Source organism: Petaurus breviceps, unplaced genomic scaffold (genome assembly GCF_028583685.1).
Source record: "Petaurus breviceps papuanus isolate PSGF00001 unplaced genomic scaffold, PetGlider_PUasm1.0 90897, whole genome shotgun sequence".
Lineage (NCBI taxonomy): Eukaryota > Metazoa > Chordata > Mammalia > Diprotodontia > Petauridae > Petaurus > Petaurus breviceps.
The window spans coordinates 14,643,195-14,667,456 of NW_027187374.1; the positions used below are offsets into that span (position 1 = coordinate 14,643,195).

Sequence of the window (24,262 nt, forward strand, 5' to 3'; positions counted from 1 at the left end):
GTTAGCTAGTAGACCACAACAATATATCATGAAGATTTTACATTGTGACCAAATGGGATTTATAACAGGAATCGTTTAACGTAAGAAAGACTTAACATAATTTATCATATCAGTAACAAAAGTAAGAAAAGTCATGATTATCTCAATAGAAGCAGAAAAAACTTTTGATAAAATACATTTGTTTCTATTGAAAGCATAGGTGTAAATGGATTTTCTTTAAAATGATAAGCATCTATCTAAAACCATCAGCAAGCATTACTTTTGAAATGGGAATAAGCTGGAAGTCTTCCCAATAAGAGAAGGAATGAAACAATGCCCATTATCATTAATATTATTCAATATTTTATTAGAAATGCTAGTAATAGCAATAAGAGAAAAAGACATTGAAGTATGAGAATGGGTAACTATCTCTTTTATATCTCTTTTATATGGGTAAGCTATCTCTTTTTGTGGACATTATGATGATATACTTGGAAAATCCTGAAGAGTCAGCCAAAAAGCTAATTGAAACAATTTTATCAAAATAATAGGACCTAAAAAATATATATATATATATAAATAATATGTACATAAATATAAGTGTAAAATAAACCCACATAAATCATCAGCATTTCTGTAATCACCAAGAAAGTTCTGCAAGAAGAAATAGTAAGGGCTATTCCATTTTAAAAAACCGTAGAGAGCATAAAATACCTTGGGGTACACCCTCCAGGACAAACCCAGGAACTATATAAACATGAAACACTATACAAGTAAAGTCAAATTTAAATCATTGGAGAAATATTAATTGTTCATGGGTAAGCAGAGCCAATATGACAAAAATAACACTTCTACCTAAAGTAATTACTTGTTCAGTGCCATTCCAATTAAATTAACAAAAAAATTATTTCATTGAGTTAGAAAAAATGACAATTCATTTGGAAGAATAAAAGGTAAGAATATTACAGGAATTAATGGGGGAAAATGTGAAGGGAAGAGTTTTGGCAGTACCAGATCTTAAACTGTATTATAAGGTGGTAATTATAACTGTCTGCTACTGGATAAGAAATAGGTAGATCAGGGGCAGCGAGGTGGCATAGTGAATAGAGCGTCAGCCTTGGAATCAGGAGAACCTGAGTTCAAATTTGGCCTCAGACACTTGATACTCTAGCTGTGTGATGTTGGGCGAGTCGCTTAACCCCAATTGCCTTACCTTCTTTCCCGCTGGCCCCCCCAAAAAAGCATTCAAAGAAATAGGTAGGTTGGTGGAACAGAGTAGACACACAATGCACAGTAGTAAATGATTATAGTGTGTGTGACAAATAAAAAGATTTAAGCCTTTGGGACAAGAATTCACTATTTGGGGAAAAATTGTTGGGAAAACTGTAAAGCAGTCTGGTAGAAATTAGATGTAGACCAATATCTTGTGACCATTAATCAAGATAAGGTCAAAATGGATTTATGACCTAGATAAAAAAAGGGGGAATATAAGTAAATTAGAAGGACATATGGAACATATTACCTATCAGATTTATGGGTAGGAGAACTTATGAGTAAGAGATAGCGTTCTGAGATTTAAAATGGGAATTTTGATTATATTAAATTAAAAACGTTTTGTACAAATAAAACCAATATAGCCAAGATTAGAATGAAAACAGAAAATTGGGCATATTTTTTATGGATGGTTTCTTGGATAAAGGTCTTATATCTCAGATATATAGAGAACTTTGTCAAATTTATAAAACTGTGAGTTATTCTCCAATTGATAAATGGTCAAAGGATATGAAAAGGCAGTTTTGGATGAAGAATTCAAAGTTATCTATAGTCATATGAAAAAAAGTTCTAAATCACTGTTAACTAGAAAAATACAAATTAAAACAATTTTGAGATATCACCTAACCTATCAGATCAGCTAAAATGATAGAAGGGGGAAATGACAGATATTAGAGGGGATGTGGAAAAATTGTGACACTAATATACTGTTGGTGAAACAATGAGACCATTTTGGACAGCAATCTGGAGAGTTAAAACTATATACCCATTGACCCAGCAATACCACTATTAGGTCTGTTTCCCAAAGTGATCAGAGAAAAAGGAAAAGAACCTATATGTTCTAAAATGTTTATAGCAGCTCTCATTGTTGTACTATAGAACTGAAATTGAGGAGATGTCCATCAGTTGGGGAATGGCTGAACAAGTTGTGGTATACAATGTGATGCAATATTGATTGCCATGCTGTAAGAAATGATAAGTTTGATTTTAGCAAAACATGGGAAGACTTGTATGAAATAATGAAGAATGAAATGAGCAGAACCAAGAGAACATTATATATAGTAACAGCAATGTTTTTTGAAGAATAACTGAACAAGTTATTTTGAGTAATTATAAATATTCAAATCAACTACAAAGGACCTATGATGGAAGGTGTTGTCCATCTCCAGAAAAAGAACTGATAAATAGGAGTATGCATCAGATGGTTTTACATATCTATATCTAGCTATCTATCTCTGTTGCTTGGTGGCCTTCTCTAGTCACAATGGGGGATGGGTAAAGAGGGAGGGATTCAATTTTAAACATAAAGTATATTTTAAAAAATTAATAAAATTTAATTTTAAAAATGATCCCCCCCATACAACATTTAGCCTCTTGATAGGGGAGTAAAACATATATTGTGGAAAGAATAAGAAGCTGAAATGATAAGTAGTGCAGCTAACTAATTATTCAAAGTGAAAAAGTTGGGGCAAGGAGAAGAGCCTAGCACTTACTCTTTGCATGTTAAGTGGACTTTTCCAAATGCAAAAATAAAACTTCATCCTTGAATCCATGGCTATGACATAACCATTTGAACTTCTTATTCTAGATCTGTATTTGCATATCATGTGGTCCTTACGGTATTTTGACAGGAATAGGCAGAATGCTCAGTATTGGGAAGTGAGATTGGGCAAATAGAAATGGCTGAAGTGTTTATGCAAGTATATCTTTTTAGTCTGATCTCTTCATTAGTTGCAGAATTGCTGTATTCGTTGCAGTGGTGTGAAGAATTAGAAAATCCAAATAGCATGCTAATTGAATTCTGTGAGACGCTTCAAGGAATGGGAATTACTTATGATAATTTATGTATGCTTAGCAAGATACCTGGACTGCTACAATTGATATTTATCAGGTAAAAAGCCCTTTTAGTTCCTGACTTCTTTATTTTTGATGTAGACTGTCGGGAGATGTGGAGCTGACTTCATGTACTGCCTTTTCACCAAGAGAATTGATTTAAATTTTTTTCTTTATCTTGAGATTGGTAGTAAACTGTGTTGAAGATAATGTGAGTCTTCTTTAATCAATACCACTCTGTACCTATGGGAAGGTCACTTACTATCCCCAAGTCTCAGTTATCTCATTTTAAAAATTAGGATAATAATATTTGCATTGCCTAATTCAGTGTCATTTAGAAAATTACAGAAGTGTATATGAAGTATTTTGTGTAAAATCATGGAAATGAGATATGTGTGTGTATATATACATATGTATATTTTAGCTGTGATTTCATTTACTTCTAAAATACTTCCCTCATTTCTCTGAATCTGTATTTATCTATTTCATATGAAACAATAATATTCCATTATTTTCCTGTATTGCAGTTTTAGTCATTCCCCAATAGATGGGTCACATCTAGTAAATGCATGCCTAGGCCCCACCTTAACCTTCATTCCATTACTGCCCATAGGACTTGGAGGTTCTAGATCCTTTTTGGATTTAGAATGTTAGCTGATATAAACAGTAGAAGTCGTTTATTAGTGAGGATACCAGAAGCTTAAGAAAATAACACTTTTGGCTTGGCAATAGATAGAGAGCTATATAGACATAGGGTAAATTAGATACCCTCTGGATAATTAAAAAAAAACCACATTTAATTGACATATTTGGTATTTTCCCCCCATTTGCAGTAACAAACCCTCCCAGATACAGTACCTTCACATAAAAAAAAAAAACCCTCAGTAAAACAGCCTAATACTTCAAACAGTTTTTGTTTTTGTAATTTACTATTTGTTAACGAAAAGGAAAGATCTATACTTTATAAATTTGAGACCGACATTATGACATTTAACCTGAATTTTATTGTCTTTTAGTATGGTTTTCATTTACATTATTGTCACCATTGTGTATATTGTTTACTGGTTCTGCATTAATTTGTACCGATCTTCGTGTATTTTCATTACTTTCATATACCACATATGGTTAAACCATTCTCTGTAATTGTTGAATACACACTATTTCCAGCTTTTTGCTTTTAAAAATAGTTCTGTGGTGAATATTTTGGTACATATGCAACCTTTCTCTAATTGGCCTTTGATGGTTAGCCTTGGATCATTTGATCAAAAAGTTTAAATTTAAGGATTAGTATCTTTTGTAGTATAGTTCCAGTTGAGTTTTATGAAATATTTGGATCAGTTCACAGCTCTACTAGCATTGAATTTTTTTTTTTTGCCTTTTTTGGGGAGGGCAATTGGGGTTAAGTGACTTGCCCAAGGTCACACAGCTAGTGTTTTGTGTTGTGTCTGATGCTGGATTTGAACTCAGGTTCTCCTGACTCCAGGGCCGGTGCTCTATTCACTGCCCCACCTAGCTGCCCCTGACTAGCAATGAATTTGTGTTACCACCTGCTCACTATCTCTTCAGCACAGACTTTTTCCTTTTTTTGCCAAATTAAAGGATATGAGGGGTCAAAGTTGTTTTATTTGCATTTTGAAAGATACATAATATTTTTACAAAGATGGCCTTTATAGCCAGTTTTCAAACCAGTAATAAATTTTAGAAAATAGATTTTTTAATAATTTTCTTCTGTTGTTTTTCTTTTAGGTCCAGGGACACTGGTAAACTTTGGGCTTTAACAATTTCTAAACTGATACATTCTAAGAACATTTTACCTGATGATCTTAAACAACTGTATAAGACAACAGAAGGGTATTTTAATTTATTATTATTATACTTTATAATTTCTCTTTAGGCAGTCATGCATGCTACCTTTCACTGAAATGAACTAATGAGCTTATATAGTTTTAGGAAACACCAATTATATTTTTAAAGATTTATCATTTTTGTAGGAATGCTCTTTTCCAAATGCTTTTCAACTGAATTCTATTTGAGGAAAGTGACTATTTGATTTTGGCATTGCTTTTTGCTTGTCTAAACAATGCATTTCAAAAGTCTGTTCTCTTACTTTGAACCAGAACTGTCAGTTTTTGTCATGAAGTGATTACTTTTTCAGAGTTAGGGCAAATTAACTTTTTTTGACTTGTCAAAGTAGTAGAAGCAGATCTTCATTATCCTTTGCTCTTAAAAGAAGAAAATTGTATTTAAATAAATCAGTTTTTCTGAGCTCTTTAAGAAAGTTAGGCAGCAGATGTTTAGAACTACCTTGTGTGATAGTATGGAAGTAGCTTTTAATAATTGAATTAAACTCTTAATTGAAAGTATTTCTAGTCATATACCGAGAGATGTAATGAAATACAAAAGTTAAAATATTGAAGAGCAAATTGTATCAAAGAAGCTGTGTGGACAGTGGAAAAATCACTGCCACCTTCCTCTGATTGCCCCAGTTGGAAGTATTCTCCCCCACTCAAGCTGTTTCTAGAGTACTTCATATTATTTTGCCTTAGGCATGCACTAACTTAAGCTTTTTTTTTCTATTGAAAGCCCCCTATTGGTGTTATTATTATTTAAAGAAATCACTTTGCTGATTTCAGTAAAGTATAATATGTACTATCAGCATTTTTCAGTAATTAATGGACATTAATGACCCTTTCCTTGGTTAGTCTTTCTAACTCCTTGTTTTGACTAAACCTAGATTTCACCTAATGACATACCTTTTCCATGGAAGGCTACTCTTGTCTTTCAATTCAAGTTGAGAAGAAAAGTGATAAGTATGCTTCTCATACTGCTTCCAGATATTGTTTTTGCAATGTCACTTAAGAAGCATTTGTTTTTGATCTCCAAACCATCTCATATGCTACCCTATCCTAATTGTAGCCATCTGAAGACTTTCCTTGGTACTGAAGTCCAAAGTTCACAGTGTTCTTCTAGCATCTCCCTTTTTCACTCTTTGCTCCTTGAACCTCACAGTTCTGATTTTCTCACCTTCATTGTGCAGTTTCCATGACCTTCATTTCTATTGTGAACACAACAATCATATGGCTATATCTTTGTCCTCATCACTACTTGTAACTACTGATTTGAGTTTCCCCAGTTCAGAATTTTTATGTTCCCTATGTTTTTTTTTCTTTCTTACTATTTCAAAGGAGATAGTCCTTGTTAAGGTGAATTCTGATTTTTTTATCCCATTTCTTTTCTCCTCTGATCTTGCCCTGTCATTAATATTAATCCCTTTTCCCTATCATATCTGTGACAATTTCTGTTAGCAATTTCTCTTTTGTCTATAAACATGTATTCCTCAATACTTTAAAAAAAGCTTTTCCTTAACTCTGCCATGTTCTAAAGCTTCATTATAACCTGTCTTGTCCCATTCACTAACTACTAAACCTATTGAAATGGAGCTATTTGATTTTTACATTACTTCTTACCCTTTCTCCTAATGCCAGTTTTCCTTAAAATCCTTTACAATATGATGCCATGACACCATATATTTGGTATTTTTTTGTCAAGGGTATCAGTCACTTAATTGCTAACTTCTGTGGTCTTTTTGCAGTTGTAATCCCCTACATCTCTGTAGTGTTGTGGTAACCACACATCCTCCTACTTGATTATCTCCCTTTTGGCTTCCACAACAATGAACTTACATATTTCTTTCCTTATGTCTCCTGAGTACTCTTTCTCCTTTTTCTCCTTCTGCCTCCTTAATGCATATATTTTCTAGGGTCTATTGTTGACTTTTTAAAATTTTCTTTGATAATGATATCAGTTCCCATTTATTTAGTGAATGACTCTTACTTTTTCTCAAGCTCTAGACCTACACTCTGAACTGCCTACTAGAAAATTCCATGTGGATAGGTCATCATTTGCCAAGTTCTATGGATTATAATTCTACAGTAATTCCCAAGGCTATCACTCACTTTATATTCTTATTGCTGCTGGCCATAGTTTAGGGCATGGGTCAACACCTGACCTGAGGACTGCCCTATATGAGCTAAGAATGTTTTTTTATATTTTAAAATACAACAAAACTTAATTTTAAAAGTACAGTAAAACTTTATTTAAATGATAAAAAAAGACACATTTTTAGGTCAGGAGCTGTATAAAACAGGTGGAGGGCTGGATATGGCCTACCAGGAGACCTTTATTGCCTCTTGCACTGTGTATTACAGTAATTTAAATTTCAGTTCTCACTGGTTAAATAATCCTGTAGAACATTATCAAATATCTAGTCATCCTATAGAACATTATCAAATTAGAGTTCCTAAAGTAGAACTTTAATGATGTCATTCTTGCTCAGAAACCTTCAGTGATTCCCTGTTGTGTATTGGATAAATTAAAACTTTTTATTTTCATCTCCAGGATACTCCACACCTGTCTTATCTTTGATTAGTCTACTCCATACCTTTCTTTTCAGCCAAATAAAATTCCTCATCATTCTCTGAACATGTCTGAGGCTTTTACACCTCTATACCTTTCCAAGTCATTCTAAATGCCTGGAATTCTCAACTGTTTCCTTATTTCCACAGTTTAAAATCTTAACCTTTTGTTCAAGGCCCAAATCAAAGACTTTCTCCTTGAGAATTCTTTCTTACTTTCCTCTGCTCCCTTCTTGGAAGTGTTTGCTCTGTCCCCTTTGATCTGTCATGAAAACAGTCAGTTCATGCAAAGTACAGTGAGGGAGGCCTGTGATCTTTGCTAGCAGGAAGATTGAGGCCCATGGATGGCTTGAGCTCCTGAGTTCTGAGATGCAGTAGATTATGTTTATAAGGTAGCCACACTAGTACAACTACTAACACGTAACAAATCAGTGTGTTAGACCCCAAGAATGGAGGAACAAAAGAGGGGTCAACTGGCCTGGGTTGGAAACAGCTGCTTAAAATTTCATGCTGATTAACTGTTTTTCAAGGAATATCTTCTGTAAGGGGATTTGTTTTCTACTGTATGAATACAAAATGTAGCTATAAATTTTTTTTTTTTACTTTTTGGAGGGGGGAGGGCAGGGCAGTTGGGGTTAAGTGACTTGCCCAAGGTCACACGGCTAGTAAGTGTTAAATATAAGTCTGAGGCTGGATTTGAACTCGGGTCCTCCTGACCCCAGGATCGGCATTCTACTCACTGCACCACCTAGCCGCCCCAGCTATAAAATTTTTAAAGGTTAAGGTCCCTGATTCCAAGAAATTGAAAATGTTTTGTGAATAGGAATCAGACAGATTTACAAATAATTATAATACAAAGCATAACAATGCATGAGAGGAACCATGAGTGGATTACTCTCTTTCTGGGTGTGGGTAAGATAGGGAGACTCAGTCTCAAAAGTACAAAACAAAACATAAAATAGGAAAAACAGTTGATTGTTAGCAGAAAAAAAGGATATATCCTTTAGCTTTGACAGTGTAGTATTCACATTGACCATTGTATTTGGCCAAACTTTGGCTGCATTTTTCTTGATGCATTATGTGATACAAGTTGAATAGCTTAAACAAAAAAGGGATGGTTATTGGGGATTTTTCTGAATTAACTATACTATATATATATAGTATATATATACTATATATATATAGTAGAAGTATTATTTTAAAAATCTTTCTATAACATCTTTTCTCCTCTGTGGACAGGTTTTTTCCAGTAACTGAAGGTAGTTTGCATACTGTTCAGAGTCTCTCTCCATTTTTGCCTTTAGAAGATAAGGAAGAACTAGTTAACCAGTGTACAGCTAGACTTTTGACATGCACAAACAAAGATCTTTGTAATATTGATGGTAAGTTAACTTTTAAAAAATAACTTTCATGTTAATCTGTACTCCATTGAGTAGTTATGACTGGAGGTGATACTTATTTTTAGAATGAAAAATTAATTAACTGGTAGAATACATGCCATGCAAATAAAATGGCAATATATATTGCTGGACAATGATCATTTGTCACCATTCCTGTGCCTCTGCTACGTACCATCATAAGGAAGGTGTATAGCCACAGTGAACCCTTTAGTTCAGTCCTTCATTTATGAACATAGAATACCTTGCCACTATATTGTAAAACTTGGAGGTTCCCTTTGTTTACCTTGGAAGTCCTCTGATTTTATAGATGAGAAAACCAAGGAGTTCAGTGACTTTGAGAACCCACATGAGAATATCACAGAATTTCACTGTTTGCAGAGATCTCATTGACTTTCTCTGGTTCTACACATAGCCAAAATAAGAATTCTCACTGCAGCACATGCAGCATCTGGTCGTTCAACCTTTATATATAGAAGACTTCTGATGAATGGGAGCCCACCACCTACTGCATCAGACCATTCCACTTATGGATAACTTTGATTGTGAAGACATTTTGTCTTAAGATCAAGACTGTCTCTGCAATTTCGCTCATTGCTGTGAAATAGCCACCATGTCTTCCTCAAATCTTCTCTTTCTCTATGCTAAACAATCCTTATAGTGTAAACTAATCTTCATAAGGTATCAGCTTGAGTTCCTTTACCACTCTTGTTGTTTTCTTTTGTATGTCCTCCAGTTGAGAAATACCCTTCTTTAACTGGGATTCCTAGAATTGAACACAGTTATTCCTGGTGTGTTCTGACCAGGGCAGAGTATAGCAGACCTTTCACCTTCTTATTCCTGGAAGTTTTGCTTCTCTTAATGTAGCCCAATTTCACAGTAACTTTTTTGGTAGCCACATTCACCCTTTTAACTCATTGAGCGTATAGTCCACCAAACTGTGCAGATCTTTTTCAGACAATCTGCTATCTGACCATTCATCTCCCATATTATACTCATAAGGTTGATTTTTTTTGAACCCACCTTGAAAGACTTTGCATTTGTCCCTATTAAATTTTGTTCTGTTCAGCCCAATGTTCTAGTCTGGCAAAACCTTTTTTCATCTTCACTTGTCTTTCAAAAATGTTAAAGAGCATAGGCCCATGCATAGATTCCTAGAGCATTCTACTAGAGATGGCCTGTCAAGTTTTGTTTTTTAATTCTTATTTAAACTGCCTAACTTATTCTATCTAACTTAGCAGATACCAAGTAAAATTGGTATTTCCATTTACATAGTAAAGCAGAAAATAAGATTGTACATAAAACTGCAGATTGCTATCAAGTACATCTTGCTCTTTTAAGTATATGATTTTACTTGTAACTTTCATGTCCAGCTTGCTTATTTCTCACCTTCCTTCTGTTGTCTTTTCTTCCTTTAAAGAAAAAAATGTTCAATGATCTCCTTTTTTTTCCCTGTTCCCAAGTCTTCACCATTAGAAAAGGAAAAAGAAAACCCAGGGCTTTCTAACAAATAAGCATAGTTAAGCAAAAGAAATTTTAAAAAATGTATGTTTTATTCTGCACCTTGTGTGTCACCTTTTTGTCAAGAGTGAATGTGCTTCATCATCAGCCCTCTAGAGTCATGGTTTGTCATTGCATTGATCAGAATTCTCAAGTCTTTCAAAGTTGTTTTTCTTTATATGTGATTGTTGTATAAATTATCCTTTTAGTTCTGCTACTTCTAGTGAAAGTCTGACCACATAACCATTTCCTAGTCCATTTAACTTACTACATTTTTGTATCTTTTTCACAAAAATGGCAAAACAAATACATTGCTATCATAGATATCTAGGCAAACAATGACATTGCTCTGCTTTATAGAAGAGGAAATAAGTTTAGTAAGGCATGACATTATTGAAAAAGTTATGCTGCTTTCTATGATCATTGTTTCCTTTCCTATAAATTGTTTAATAATATTTTGTCAAATTCATTCCATCCAAACCACTCTACAGTTTTGCACATTCTGTTCTTTTTCATTCTTTGAAAGCCAGTACATTTGATCTCTCCAGACAATTCCACATTGCCCTTTCCTTTCTCTACTGTCTTTCAGATATCATTGACATTGGCTCAGCAATAATATCTACCACTTCTTTCGGTACTAAGGATATCGTTCGTCTGGGATAGGACACTTGAATTCATTAAGGGCAAAGAGGTTCTCTCTTAATTATCTCCTTAATTAGCCATTTTTCTTCTTTTTACCATTCAAAGGTCATTCTCCTTGGCAGAGAAGTAAATTTAGAAATACATAGTTCTACTTTGTCTTGTCACTTACCATGTTATCCATCCCCAAACAATGGTCCTACCTCTTCTTTGAGCTGCTTCTTTTCCCCCAGTTAAGCAGTACAACTCCCCCTCCCCCACCCAAACAAAACAAAAAATCTCATAACTATCTCTTTGTTGTCCTTGGCTTTCCTTGCCAGCCTTAATTGTTTTGAACTTGAGCACTCTGCTATATGTATATATTTTTTAAAGAAACATAAATATAATATATATATAATATAATATATAATATATTTATATTATATAATAATATAAATACAATTTATATTAATCCATTAAAAGGGGAAATAGGAAAATCAACTTCTCTCATATCAAAGAAATGCTTAAAGAAATTAAGCAAATGCATTTGATACAGTGATCACATCTGACAATGTAATTCGGTATTTTGTCCAATAGAGCCTCCTTCCTTCCCACATTCTCTGCCATAAGGAAGGATGTATCTTTTCATTACTTCTTTCCCTGGACCGTCAAAATTTTTACTCACACTTCAGCTTCCTTTTTAGCATTCTTATAATTTACATTGTTATAGTCCTTGTGGTTTTTTGTCCTTTTGATCTGCTTATCAATTTATCCAGTTTTTCATGCTTCTCTGAACTTTTCACAGTTGCCTAATGTTTATACAGTATCATTTCAAACTTTTATGTTTACCTTCTGTTATTTACTCTCATTTCCACATTGTATATGTAGTTTTAAAAAATCTAGGTTGATTTGTGAGTTTTTTGTCCATCTACATCACTCATTTCAGACATCTACTCCAATTTTTCCTGTGTTTTCTGAATTTCATTCAAGTGCATCTCATCCCTTTTGGGCTGATTTTGTCAGAATTATAGTTCATAGATTTCTGCATATTCTTCCCCTGAACCTTTTGAAATCTACTCTTTGAAAATCTTGGGTATATATCAATTCTGACTTTCTTCCTTATCACAAGTTCTATAAAAGTTGAAAACTTTTCCTTCAAAATTTTCATCAATTTCCCTCTCCTCCCCCCAACCCCTCTGTTTGGCAAAGAAAAGGAAAATTCTCCCCATTGGTTTCTCTTCCTTCTGAAGTATGAAGTTATCAGAAATTCAGATCAAGAAATTATTAGCTGCTCTCTTTTTGGCAGAAGAACTTTAGCATATGTCTAGATAATTGAGATCCTGCGAAACTAGTGATGAATGATCAAAAGTAGTTAGAGAGCTTCCCTGGCATATCGTGAGTACACACCCTGGAAAGACCCTGGAAAGAGATCTCTGTTCCTATAATCAGGTTAATTGATAAATAGCTTTCTCATTTCCCATCAGCATTGAGTTATCAACCACCTATCCCCATTTTCTTCTAGTCTTTTATATAATGATCCTTTAGCAATACCTTGAACTTGATAATTCCTTTTTGGATATGTAGATGCTTCTTCCTCAGAGCATTAAACTTTGATTTTTAGCTCTAAATGTACAGCTCTCCTGATCTCTAGTAAGACATTTCTCACTGTATCACACTGTGTCCTCTAAGCTTAACCCATCTCTTCTCTTGGTAACTGTTGATTGACATGTGAAGGAAAAGGGAAACATACTGTTGCTTTTTGTACCATAATTCCAATCCATTCATTATTTCTCCATCCTATTGATTAGCTATTTAGGTTGGGTAATAAGAACTGAGTTTCATTTACTATGCATAGAAATCACCATGAAGCATTTTTTTATGGCTGCCATATAGGTGATGATAAAAGGGAAAGTGTCTTTTAAAGGTGGAAGAAAAGTTTTTAAAATTAACATATTTTTTTAAAAATTATATATTTCCCCCTTACTTTGACAGATGAGGAAACTAAATTTCAAAGGCATATAGCTTGGCTAAATCAGTTTCTCGTTTAATTTTTCTTTAAATTAAAATTGAGTCAGTATGGTATAGACTTCAGAGGTTCCCAAGCTTATTTGGTCTACTGTCCCCTTAGGGGAAAAAAAAATCTTTACTCAGCGCCAACCTCCTTCCCCCTCCCCCAGGGGAAATCTTCCTTTAACCCTTGAATGGTTTGGGTTTTTTTCCGAAATTTGTGTCACCCAAGGCAATAGCCACTGACCCCCCCCCCCCCGCCCCAATAATTCCATTGTCTCCCTGGGGTGATATGGCCCACTTTGGGTACTTATGGTATAGAGAATAGAGAGCCAACTGGGTTCAAGTTCCACCTCTGACACAACTGACTTGCAGAGAAGGTGCTGACCTGAGTTAGTGGTAGGAATTTCCTCACTTAGGAGTTCCCTGTACCAGTGAAATCACAGGTCTAGTTTCTATCCCTATCCCTAAGTCTAAAGAAGTTGTTTGATGCTTTGTGTAAGTGCTCTGTAGATTTCTTTTAATAATTATTCATTTGAGGAGAAATTGATCCTTTAAAAGAATAGATGTCCTATAATATAATACCTATATCATTTTCACATTGGCTTTTGCTTTAGGAAGTTTTGGATATCTTTCCATTTTGAATTCTTGTCTGAGAAAGGGAAGCATCGACAGTAGAGAGAAACTCTATGGAATACTAAAAATTATCATGTCATGGAAGAGTGACCATGAAGATATTTTTCTTTTCAGTTGGTAGGTCATTCACTATATTATAATTTTCTTCTTTTTCTGTATATAAAGTGTATTTCTTTTTTTCTTTTTTTTTTTGCTTTTTGGAGGGGCAAGGCAGGGCAATTGGGGTTAAGTGACTTGCCCAAGGTCACATGGCTAGTAAGTATTAAGTGTTTGAGGCCAGATTTGAATTCAGGTCCTCCTGACTTCAGGGCCGGTGCTCTATTCACTGTGCCACCTAGCTGCCCCTCCTAAAAAGTGTATTTCTTAACATAGCTTGTTAAACTTACAGTATTGTAGAACTTTAAGTCAAAAGGCTAATGACAAGGTTGAAATGAATTATCTTTAGTTTTTTGTCAGTTAAGCATATTTTTAATCCTTTGTGTTTTTGGTGCAGCAATTTGAAAGAAGCAAGTCCTCAACTACTTGGCTTAAATATAGAAATAATCCGCTTACTTTCCATATTACTGAAGTATTCTTCATCTCTTTTGGTGGATGGTGACTGGGACTTCATCATGTGTTCAATGTTGGCTTGGTTGGAGGTAATATGATTTCTTATGTTTCCACATAAGCATTAGTAATTCTTTAATTTTTAATGAAAATTATATGGAAGAAACTAAAAACATTTTACATCTATCAAAAGAGTAGTTTGTTATTTATAAACCTTTATATCCAGTATCTCACTTTATCTGTACTGAGTAGTTTTTTTTTTTAAAGCAATCGGGGTTAAGTAACTTGCTCAAGGTTACATGGCCAGGTGTTTCTGGGTGGGTGCTAAGTATCTGAGCCCGGATTCGATCCCAGGTCTCCCGACTCTGGGGCCAGTGCTCTTATTCACTGCACCACCTGGCCACCCCCTGTACTGAGTAGTTTTATGAAGGTAAGTGTAGTATTCCCATTTACAAATAAAAAATAAGGTCACTGTCATCAAATAACTTGCTAAAATTCATAAATCTATTAATAAGACTAAAATCTAAGACTTCTCGTTCCACTTGTAATGTTATTTCCATTATATTGCCTTGTTTCTTGCTATTATGCATCAGTTGTTATGTTGATTAGTGAATAAAATGAAAGATAAGAAATTGCTAGCAAATCACATATTCTGATACTATATCATAAATATATTAATATTTCTTTTCATTTGCTCTTTCTTTTTAATCTCTGCCACTTGGAGAGTTCTTTAAAGCAAGAGACTTTTCATATCATATTTCTTAGTTTCTTATGAATGTACGTATTCCCAAAAATTCATAAAATGGAATTTGTAAGTACTTTACAGAAGTATATTAATGATGATCAACCAACCAAATAATGAGTATTTATTGTTTTTGCCAGGCACTGTGCTAAGTGCTGGGAATCCAAATGAATGAAATAATCCTTATTAATAAGTGTAGAATAAATATAAGAGAGGAAGGGAGAGTACTAGTCATTGGAGGAAATCAGAAATCTTTATGTAGAAGATGGTACTTAAACTGTGTCTTGAAGGAAGTGAGGGATACTTTAAGGTGTAGGTGAAAAGGAAGTACATTCCAGGCCTGGGGAATAGCCTGTACAAAAGCACAAAGAAGGAAGATTGAATGTTATGTGAGAAATAGAGAGAAACCCACTTTGGCGAATAAGGTTGAAAATAAAAAGGAGTCTTGTTGTGAAAGGTTATGAAGGCCTTTAAGAGTCAAACAGAGAGCTGGGCTTGGTGGTGCACACTTGTAATCCTTTCTACCACCTGTATGCAAGGAGCATTGGGGAGGGTGAGGATGGTGGATTGTTTGAGCTCAGGAGTTCTGAGATGCATTGGAGCTAAGCTGACCTAAGCGGATGTCTTGGTTATATCCCACACACTCATGGGGAAGAGTTAGGAGAAGCACAAGGCTGCCTAATAAGGATGAACCAACCCATGTTCAGAATGGAGCAGATCAAAACTATGCAGATCAGCAGTGGGATAGAGTGGCACTTCCATTCTGGGAAAGATAGGGAAGTCCCATTCCTAACCCTCTGTGCCCCTCCTGAAAAAAATAAAAGCCTAATGGGAATTTATATTTTATCCTAGGTGTAATAGGGATCCAGTGGAATTTATTGAGTAGTTGTAGTGGCAAGCACCCCAAGCATCCTCAGGTGGCTGCCCACACAGGTTCTTGGATCTGCTTTGTTAAAGGAAAGCAATTCAAAATGGGTTAACAAGCTTACTTTAATCAGTCAGACATATATCGTTTACCTTGTTCAGGGGAAAAAGGTCAGCACCCCGAACTTCAAAGTATACAGGCAGAATTATCAAGACAGAAACAGATCAAGTAGACAGCTTTCCAAACTGTCCAGCCATTACATCCATACCCAGTCAACATCTGGGTTTCAACATCTGGGTTTTTTCAAAGCCGGGGGGGCTCTGGACAATGGCTTCCCAGAATCCAGATCAAATCACAGAACACTTCTCAAAGTGAGCCCCCAAAACAAAGCCTCACATCAGGGCTTATATAGCCTTCTCCTGGCTCAGAGAATGTAACCACCTTATTGACTCACTGGCCAATCAAGAAGTATCTGCTGAAAAACAAGCCTCCCACCCCAGTCTCCAGGTGCACTTTAGCCTAGGGGCAGGGAAGATCTTCCAAATTTACATTCTCATTACAGTTGTAAAATAACATGGTTCTGTATGCTCTTAAAGAAAATCATTTTAGCCAGCTGAGTGGAGGTAGGATTGAAGTGGGGAGAAATTTGAGGTTGTGAGACCAATTAGGACACCATTGAAATAATCTAGGTCAGTAATGATAGCCTGAAGAGAGTAGTAGTTGAATATGAGGGATATTGTAGAGGAGAAATGGCAAGAATTGGCAATTGATTTTGGGGGTGGGGTGGTAAAGGGGGAGGTGTAGGTGAAGTGAGGGAGTACAGGAAGGCTGGAAGAATGGTAATGCCCTTTACAGAGATTGGGACATTTGGAAGAAGAGTAGATTTTGGGGAAAGATTGAATTTGAGGTGTCTCCAGAACATTCAGTTTGAAACATCCAATGGACCTGAAATTCAGGGTAAAGACTAGCATAGAAAATGTAAATCTGGGATTCATCAGTATAGAGATGATAATTTTACTGGGAGGACTTGTTGAGAGTACTGAGATAAAGTATAGAGAGAGGAAAAAAGAGGGTCCAACACACCTTTTTGCATGTGAGGATACATCAATATGCAAAAATTTACAAGTTTATCATTATATGAAACTTAAGTTATAGGAACTCTTCTCCACATTATTACTTGCCTCTGACTTAGAAGATGAGTCCTCTGGAATTGAGTCACTTAGAGGTTAAGTGCCAGGGTTATATAGCTAGTAAATGTCAGAAGTAGGTTAAACTTAGGTCTCCCTGACCCAGCATTCTATTTTTTACCCCTCTGTATTATGATATATTCAAGAAAATTTAGAGAGGGCCCACTTTTCCTTTTGAAAGTTTGGGTCAGTTCGGTTTGGTTTCACTTAAGTTCAGGATTATGCTTCTCAGCTACAAACAATTCACACTTTAAGCATTATGTAAATTCACATTACACAAATTTGATTTTATGCAAAAGAATTGTGAAATAAACTGCATTCCAAAAAATCTTATGTAATTTTACTCTGCTCTCATCACTGTGCTCTCTCTCTCCTTTCTCTTTCTTTTTCTCTCTCCCTTTCCCTCTCCTCTTATCTTGGCTTGGCACTCTGTGACCTCTCAAACCCCTGCCAAAAAAAAGAAACCTAAAAAAAATCCTTCAAGTAAAAGCAGAGGAACCCATGGAGAGAGACTACCACTCCTATGACCTAATCTTGTCTGGTAGACCTCAAGCCTGAAGAGAGGAAAACCTTTGCTCCATTCCACCCACCTTCCCACATATATGATCCCTCCATTCTTCTGCCACTCCGTGTTCAAGTACTTCATTTACACCAAGCCCCAATGTGTCACCCATTCTCTTCTGTCTGTGTCTGTGTCTATGTCAGGCCCACAAGTGTCTTCCACTCCTCCCCACTCCTGGTATTCCTCCTGATCTTGGTTCTCTGTTCCTGGCCCCTACACGTCCAGCGAATTTGCATAATGTAAACATCTCTTAAAGGCGTGGTCTGCTTGAACAATTCATTTAAATATAAATGTAACCCATGTTTCAAAAAGTCTCTCTTACAGAGATTGTTGATGTCCTCTTTAAGATCACAGGGTATTTAGAAAAACAGCTCATGTTGGCATTTTTGAAGTGACAGTTGAAAAATGTTTTACGAAGAAGTGCTTCTCCCTAAGGAGTCAGCAAGAAGGTGATAAGTTTTATCTTTGGTCTCTGAGGAGCTCTGAAGGCTTTGTGGAGAAGACAAAGAGGGAAGAAGGTTATGTGAAACTTCTTCCATATCAAAGCTGTTGTAAGTGATGTGTCACAAAAAAAATCTTATAAAAATTGAGTAGCTCACAAATAGAGTATTTTAAAAAGATTTGTTACACTTAAACACCAAAAAGTGAGCATTTTCTCTTATAAAGTAGGACAGAAAAAGATAATTTTTATATGAAATTATAAATTTCTCTTTATATATAGCTTGCTTTTAAAAAGATTATATAAGAAATTCAAAATATAGCAGCCATCCAGTTTGTCTGTTAGTTTCTGATTTTCTTTCTTTTCTAGGTATTTTCTTTTAAATACTATTGTGAGTGGAGGGGTTGGCAAACCTATCACTGTCCCCTTTCTTTTCATCTCCACACTACTCCCATTCCCTCCAATTGAAAAGTTAAAAAAGCAAAATAAAAACTTTGTAACAGATATTTATAGACAAGTGAAACAAATTCACACATTGACCATAGCTGAAAAATCTTTGATTGATTCTTCCCCTTGAGTCTACTACCTCTGTCAAGAAAAGTTAGAGAAAATTATCTCATATAATCAGGCTGCACAAGTAGATTTCTGTACAAATAAGGAATAAGAGGGAGGGGAGGGCAAAGGAGCCAATGTGGCAGAATAGGGGTAGCGGTCCAGCTGAACTCTTCTAATTTTCTACTCCAAATGACTTTTTAAAATATGTCAAATTGAATTCTGGAGTGGCAGAGCCAACAAAAGGTCAGGATAAGATATTTTTCCAGCCCAAGACAACATAGGAGGTCAGCAGAAGAGGTTTATGACACTAGAGTGGGGGCCAACCCAGAGCAAACATGGTGGCAACACCAGCAGAGCCTTGGAGTTAGCTGCAACATTAGTAACAACAGCTGTGAGAGCTCTCGGCCCAGACAGACTGGTCAGAAAGAAATTGTAGGGACCCTGAGCTGACACTGGGACCAGGACCCTGAAATCTTGTCCATATGTGATTCTGGGTCAGTTCCAGGGTGGAGAGAAGCACCCATATTGGTCACAAGGGAGTAAGGGCTCTGGTTGCTGTTTTAGGGTAGAGAGGAGTACTAGTACTTGAAGCCACAATGGAGGAAGGGCCCTTCCTGGGTAAAGACCAGAACACCAACCAGGAGAGTGGTGACCACAACAACCAGGAGAGTAGAGTAGTGACCACACCTCTCCTAGAATCACACCACTTTAGAAGCACTGAAAACTTACACACTCTTAGAACTAGCTCTGAAAACAGCAGCAGGAAAAATTCTGAAGCTTGAGGACAGTGCCCCAAGTGACCACATCCCCAGATGAACAGAGCCCAACTCTTTTTTTGCTTATTCCACTCTGTTTTATTTTTTTTGCTGGTAAAGTACTTTTTATTTTAAAATTAAAATTTATTTATTTACTTTTAGTTTACAACTTTCAGTTCCACAATCCCTTGAGTTTCACATTTTCTCCCCCTACCCTCCATGATGGCATGCAATCAAATATAGGTTCTACAAATATCTTCACATTGAACATTAGTCAAGTTGTTAAAGAAGGATTATACCCAGTGGAGTGAACGGTGAGAAAGAAGGGACAAGACAAAACAAAACACAAAAGAGAGAGAGAGCAAGTAGTTTGCTTCAATCTGCATTCATACTCTGTAGTTCTTTCTCTGGATATGGATAGCCCTTTCCATCATGAGTCTTTTGAAGTTGTCTTCTAACCTTGTATTGCTGAGAGGAGCCCAGTCTATTAAAGGTAGTTGTCACACATGTGTTGTGTCTGTAACTGTGTACAAAGTTCTCCTGGTTCTACTCTCCTCACTCAGCATCAGTTTATATAAGTCTCTCCAGGTTATTATAAAGTGCCTCTGCTCCTCATTTCATTTAACAGAATAGTATTCCATTACATTCATATACCACAACTTGTTTAGCCATTCCCCAACTGATGGGCATCCCCTTGATTTCCAATTCTTTGCCACCACAAATAGAGCTGCTATATTTTTGTACATATAAGTCCTCCCACTTCTATGATTTCTTTGGGATACAACCCTAGAAGTGGTATTGCTGGGTCAAAGGGTATGCACTTTTTTTTTTAAACAATTGGGGTTAAGTACTTGCCCAAGGTTACACAGCCAGTTTTTTTGTGTGTGTGGGTGTTAAGTATCTGAGACCAGAACCGGGTCCTCCCTACTCCAGGCCAGTGCTCTTACTCACTGTGCCACCTAGCCGCCCCAGGGTATGCACTTTTTTATATCCCTTTGGGGATAGTTCTGGATTGCAGAGCCCAACTTTATCATAAAGTTCAGAGTCAAGAAATTGGCCAGAAAAATGAGCAAACAACAAAAAAAGAACTTGACCATAAAAAAGTATCAAGGTGGTAGGGAAAACCAAGATACAGATTCAGAAGAAGACAATGATATGGAAACAACCGCAAGCAAAGCCTCAAAGAAAAAGGTAAATTGAACCCAAGCCCAACAAGGATTCCTGAAAGAGTTTAAGAAAGAGATAAGCATGGTAGAGGAAAAAATTGCAAAAAGAAATGGTTCAAAGAATTCTGAAAAGAGAATGAGCAACTTAGTAAAAAAAAAAAAGGCACAAGAAAAATAGTGAAGAAAATAACACCTTAAAACACAGAATTAGCCAAATGGTAAAAGAACCACAAACATTCACTAAAAAAATAACTCCTTAAAAAATAGAATAGGCCAAATTGAAAAAGGGGTACAAAAACTCATTGAAAAAGAGAAGTCCTTAAAAATTAGAATTGAGCAAGTGGAAGCTAATGAGTTCGTGAGATATCAATAAATAATGAAAAATTTAAAAAATGAAAAAAGATGAAAATGTGAAATATCATGAAAGCAACTCAATTGGAAAATAAATCATGGAGATACCATTGAAGAATTATTGGACTACCTGAAAGTGATGATAAAAAAAAAAGCTCAGACATCATATTTGAGGAAATTATAAAGGAATACAAATACTCCCCCTGTGTCTTAGATCCAGAGGGCAAAATAGAAATTGAAAGAATCCCCTGATCACCTCCTGAAAGATATCCCAAAATTAAAACTCCCAGGAATATTGTAGCCAAATTGCAGTGCTATCAAGTCAGAGGGAAACTATTGTAAAGCAGCCAGAAAGAAACAATTAAAATATCATGCTGCCACAGTTAAGATGACAAGATTTAGCAGCTTCCACGTTAAAGGAACAGTGGGCATGGAATATCATATTCCAGAAGGCAAAGGAGGTAGGATTAAACCAAGAATAACCTACTCAGCAAAACTGAGTATCATCCTTCAGGAGAAAAAAGGTGGTCATCTAATGAAATAGAGGACTTTAAAGCATTCCTGATGAAAAGACCAGAGCTGAAGAGGAAATTTGACATTCAAACATAAGTCTCAAGAAATCAAAAAAGGTACACATGAAAGAGGAATAAATCATAAGGGACTCAGTTAAACTGTTAACATTCCTATATGAGAAGATGATACATGTAACTTTATGCAGAGGACAGAGGTGTGAGTTACGTTGAGATGATCTCCCAAAAAGGGGGGGGGTGAGAAAGAGGGATACCCTAGAAGAAGGGGAGAAGAAAAAAATAAATTTATCTCTAATAAGCATTCAAGGAAGAACTTTTACAGTGGAGGGGGAAATAGGAAGGGGGTGATTAGCAGCATCGCTTGAACCTCATTGTCATTGGAATGGGTTCAAAGTGGGAAGATTTTATATATATACACTTAAGTTAAGTATAGAAATCTATCTTACCCAATAGGGAAGTAGAAGGGGAAAGGGATAAAAGAGAGGAGGGGGTAGATTAATGGAGGCAGTGGTCAGAAGAAGAACAGACTTGAGGAGGGGAGGGAGTGGATAAAAAAGGATAAATAAAAGATACAACCCTGAGGTACTACCTCACACACTGGATTGGGTAACATGACAGAAAAGGAAAATGACAAGTGCAGGAGGGGAAGTGGGAAAACACACACACTATAGCACTGTGGATAGAGTTGTGACCTGGTCCAACCATTCTGGTTTATGAGATATACATAACCTTTGACTAGCAATACCACTCCTAGGTCTGTGTCCCAAAGAGATCAAAGGAAAAGGAACTATATGTACAAAGATATTTATAGTAGCTCTATTTGTGGGGGCAAAGGATTGGAAATTGAGGGGGGTGCCCATCATTTGGAGAATGACTGAACAAGTTGTAGTGTATGATTGTGATGGAATACTGTTGTGCTAGAAGAAATGAAGAACAGGATGGTTTCAGAAAAACCTATAAAGAAGTAAATGAACTGATACAGAGTGAAGGGAACAGAAATAAAGTTTTGTTTTTTTTTAAAGGGATACGGTGGGTAGCAGCTGACATTTGAACCTCATTCTCATCTAAACTAGTCAAAGGAGGGAAGGATGAATGCAATACCCACATGAGTTGGGTACAGAAGTGTTTTTACTCATCATGGAAATAGGGAAAAGGGAGAAGGGGAAATGGAAGGGTAGAAAAAGGAGACATTTATCCTAAGTATTTATAACACTCTGAGGATAATACTAAACTATTTATAGCTTTTTTTGAGGTGGCAAAAAATGGAATGTGAAGGGAATGAGTACCCATTTATTGGGAAATGGCTGAAGAAATTATCATATATTAATGTGATGGATTACTACCTATGGTACAAGAAGTGATGAAGGGGATGGTATCAAAGGAACCTGGGAACACTTGTGTGGACTAAGGCAGAGTAAAGTGAATAGAACCAGGGAACAGTTTATACATTGAACGACTTCAGGAACTCTGATCAGCATAATGTCAACCACAATTTCAGAGGATTAATGATGAAACATACTGCTGCTTTCTGGTAGATAAAAGACTGAATACACACAACACAACTATACATATATAAGTATGTGTGTGTGTTGTTTTTTCCCTTTTGGACATGGCCAATGCAGAAATTTGTTTTGCCTGAATACATATATTTCTAACAGGGTTTATTTTATTTTGTCCTCAAGGAGCAGGACTTGGGGAGTGGGGGACAGGGGGAGTTGGAGGGGAAGGGAAGAAAGAAAAGTGTATTTTTGCTGATTGAAAAAATAAATATTTAATTTTTAAAAATAGTTGTGTGATCCTGGGCAAGTCATTTCTCCGAGCCTCATTTTTCCTAATTTTATTTTATTTTTTTTTGCTTTTTTTTTGGAGGGCAATTGGGATTAAATGACTTGCCCAGGGTCACATGGCTAGTTTTTGTGTTCAGTGTCTGAGGCCGGATCCAAACCCTGGTCCTCCTGACTCCAGGGCCGATGCTCTATTCACTGCGCCACCTAGCTGCCCCATTTTTCCTAATTTTAAGAAATATTTTGCATTTTCTTTTTTATTGTATTACTTTAAGGATTGAATGGATGAAAGGAATGATTTAAGCATTTCAAGAATATGCTTTATAAAGTATTAAAGTATAATGTAAATATAGTACCATTATTGCATCTGATTTTAATAATTAGAAATTTGCTGAATTAATTCTAACTGATTGTTATTCCAGACAACAAGTGAAAATCATGCACTGTATCCTGTTCCACTTGTGCAACTGTTTGCCTGTGTTAGCTGTGATTTGGCTTATACTCTGAGTGCTTATTTCAGTTCCATAAGCAGCAACCTTCCTGTAAACCTAATCAGTGAATGGCATGAGTTTTTTTCTGAAGGCATACACAGTTTACTTTTACCTCTTTTGGTGAAGATTACAGGTAAGTAAAAAGTGAAATAATATCCTGTTCTTGAAGTGGTTGCTCGATATTCATGGGATTTGTCCATAAAGTTATCTATAGGTTCATAACTAGATGTATTTATAAAAATTCAGATTAAAAGAAAATGAAATGGTATTATAAATGTTTGAAGTAGTATGGGAAGGGTAAGAAGAAGAATGCTGAAAGTGAGGTAGAAATAGCAGTTGTGTTGCTTTTTTATAGCCTTCATATAATATGATGATAATTGATAACTTTGGAGTTGAATACATACCTGACTCCTAAAACAGTTGCAAACAAGCCTTTTATTTCTTTTTTTTAAACAAAAAGTATTTATTTTTTATTGAGCAATCAGGGTTAAGTAACTTGCTCAAGTACACGGCCAGTTATTTCTGGGTGTGGTGCTGAGTGTCTGAGCCCGGGATTCGATCTTCAGGTCATCCCAACACTGGAGCCGGTGCTCTTACTTGCTGAGCCACCTGGCTGCCCCAACAGTATTTAT

The 24,262-nt window shown here is 35.9% G+C and overlaps 1 protein-coding gene across 3 annotated transcripts in view; it reads left to right on the top strand.

Annotated features, from left to right (window-relative positions):
* The window catches only part of LTN1 (listerin E3 ubiquitin protein ligase 1), an 89,282-nt gene that overhangs the window by 47,293 nt on the left and 17,727 nt on the right, over positions 1-24,262 (top strand). For all 3 annotated transcript variants that reach the window (XM_069075063.1, XM_069075064.1, XM_069075065.1), the window contains exons 17-22: positions 2,983-3,142; positions 4,831-4,935; positions 8,739-8,881; positions 13,639-13,774; positions 14,151-14,295; positions 23,562-23,763. In XM_069075063.1, coding sequence (XP_068931164.1) covers positions 2,983-3,142; positions 4,831-4,935; positions 8,739-8,881; positions 13,639-13,774; positions 14,151-14,295; positions 23,562-23,763 — 891 coding nt within the window. The remainder of the gene's footprint in view (positions 1-2,982; positions 3,143-4,830; positions 4,936-8,738; positions 8,882-13,638; positions 13,775-14,150; positions 14,296-23,561; positions 23,764-24,262) is intronic.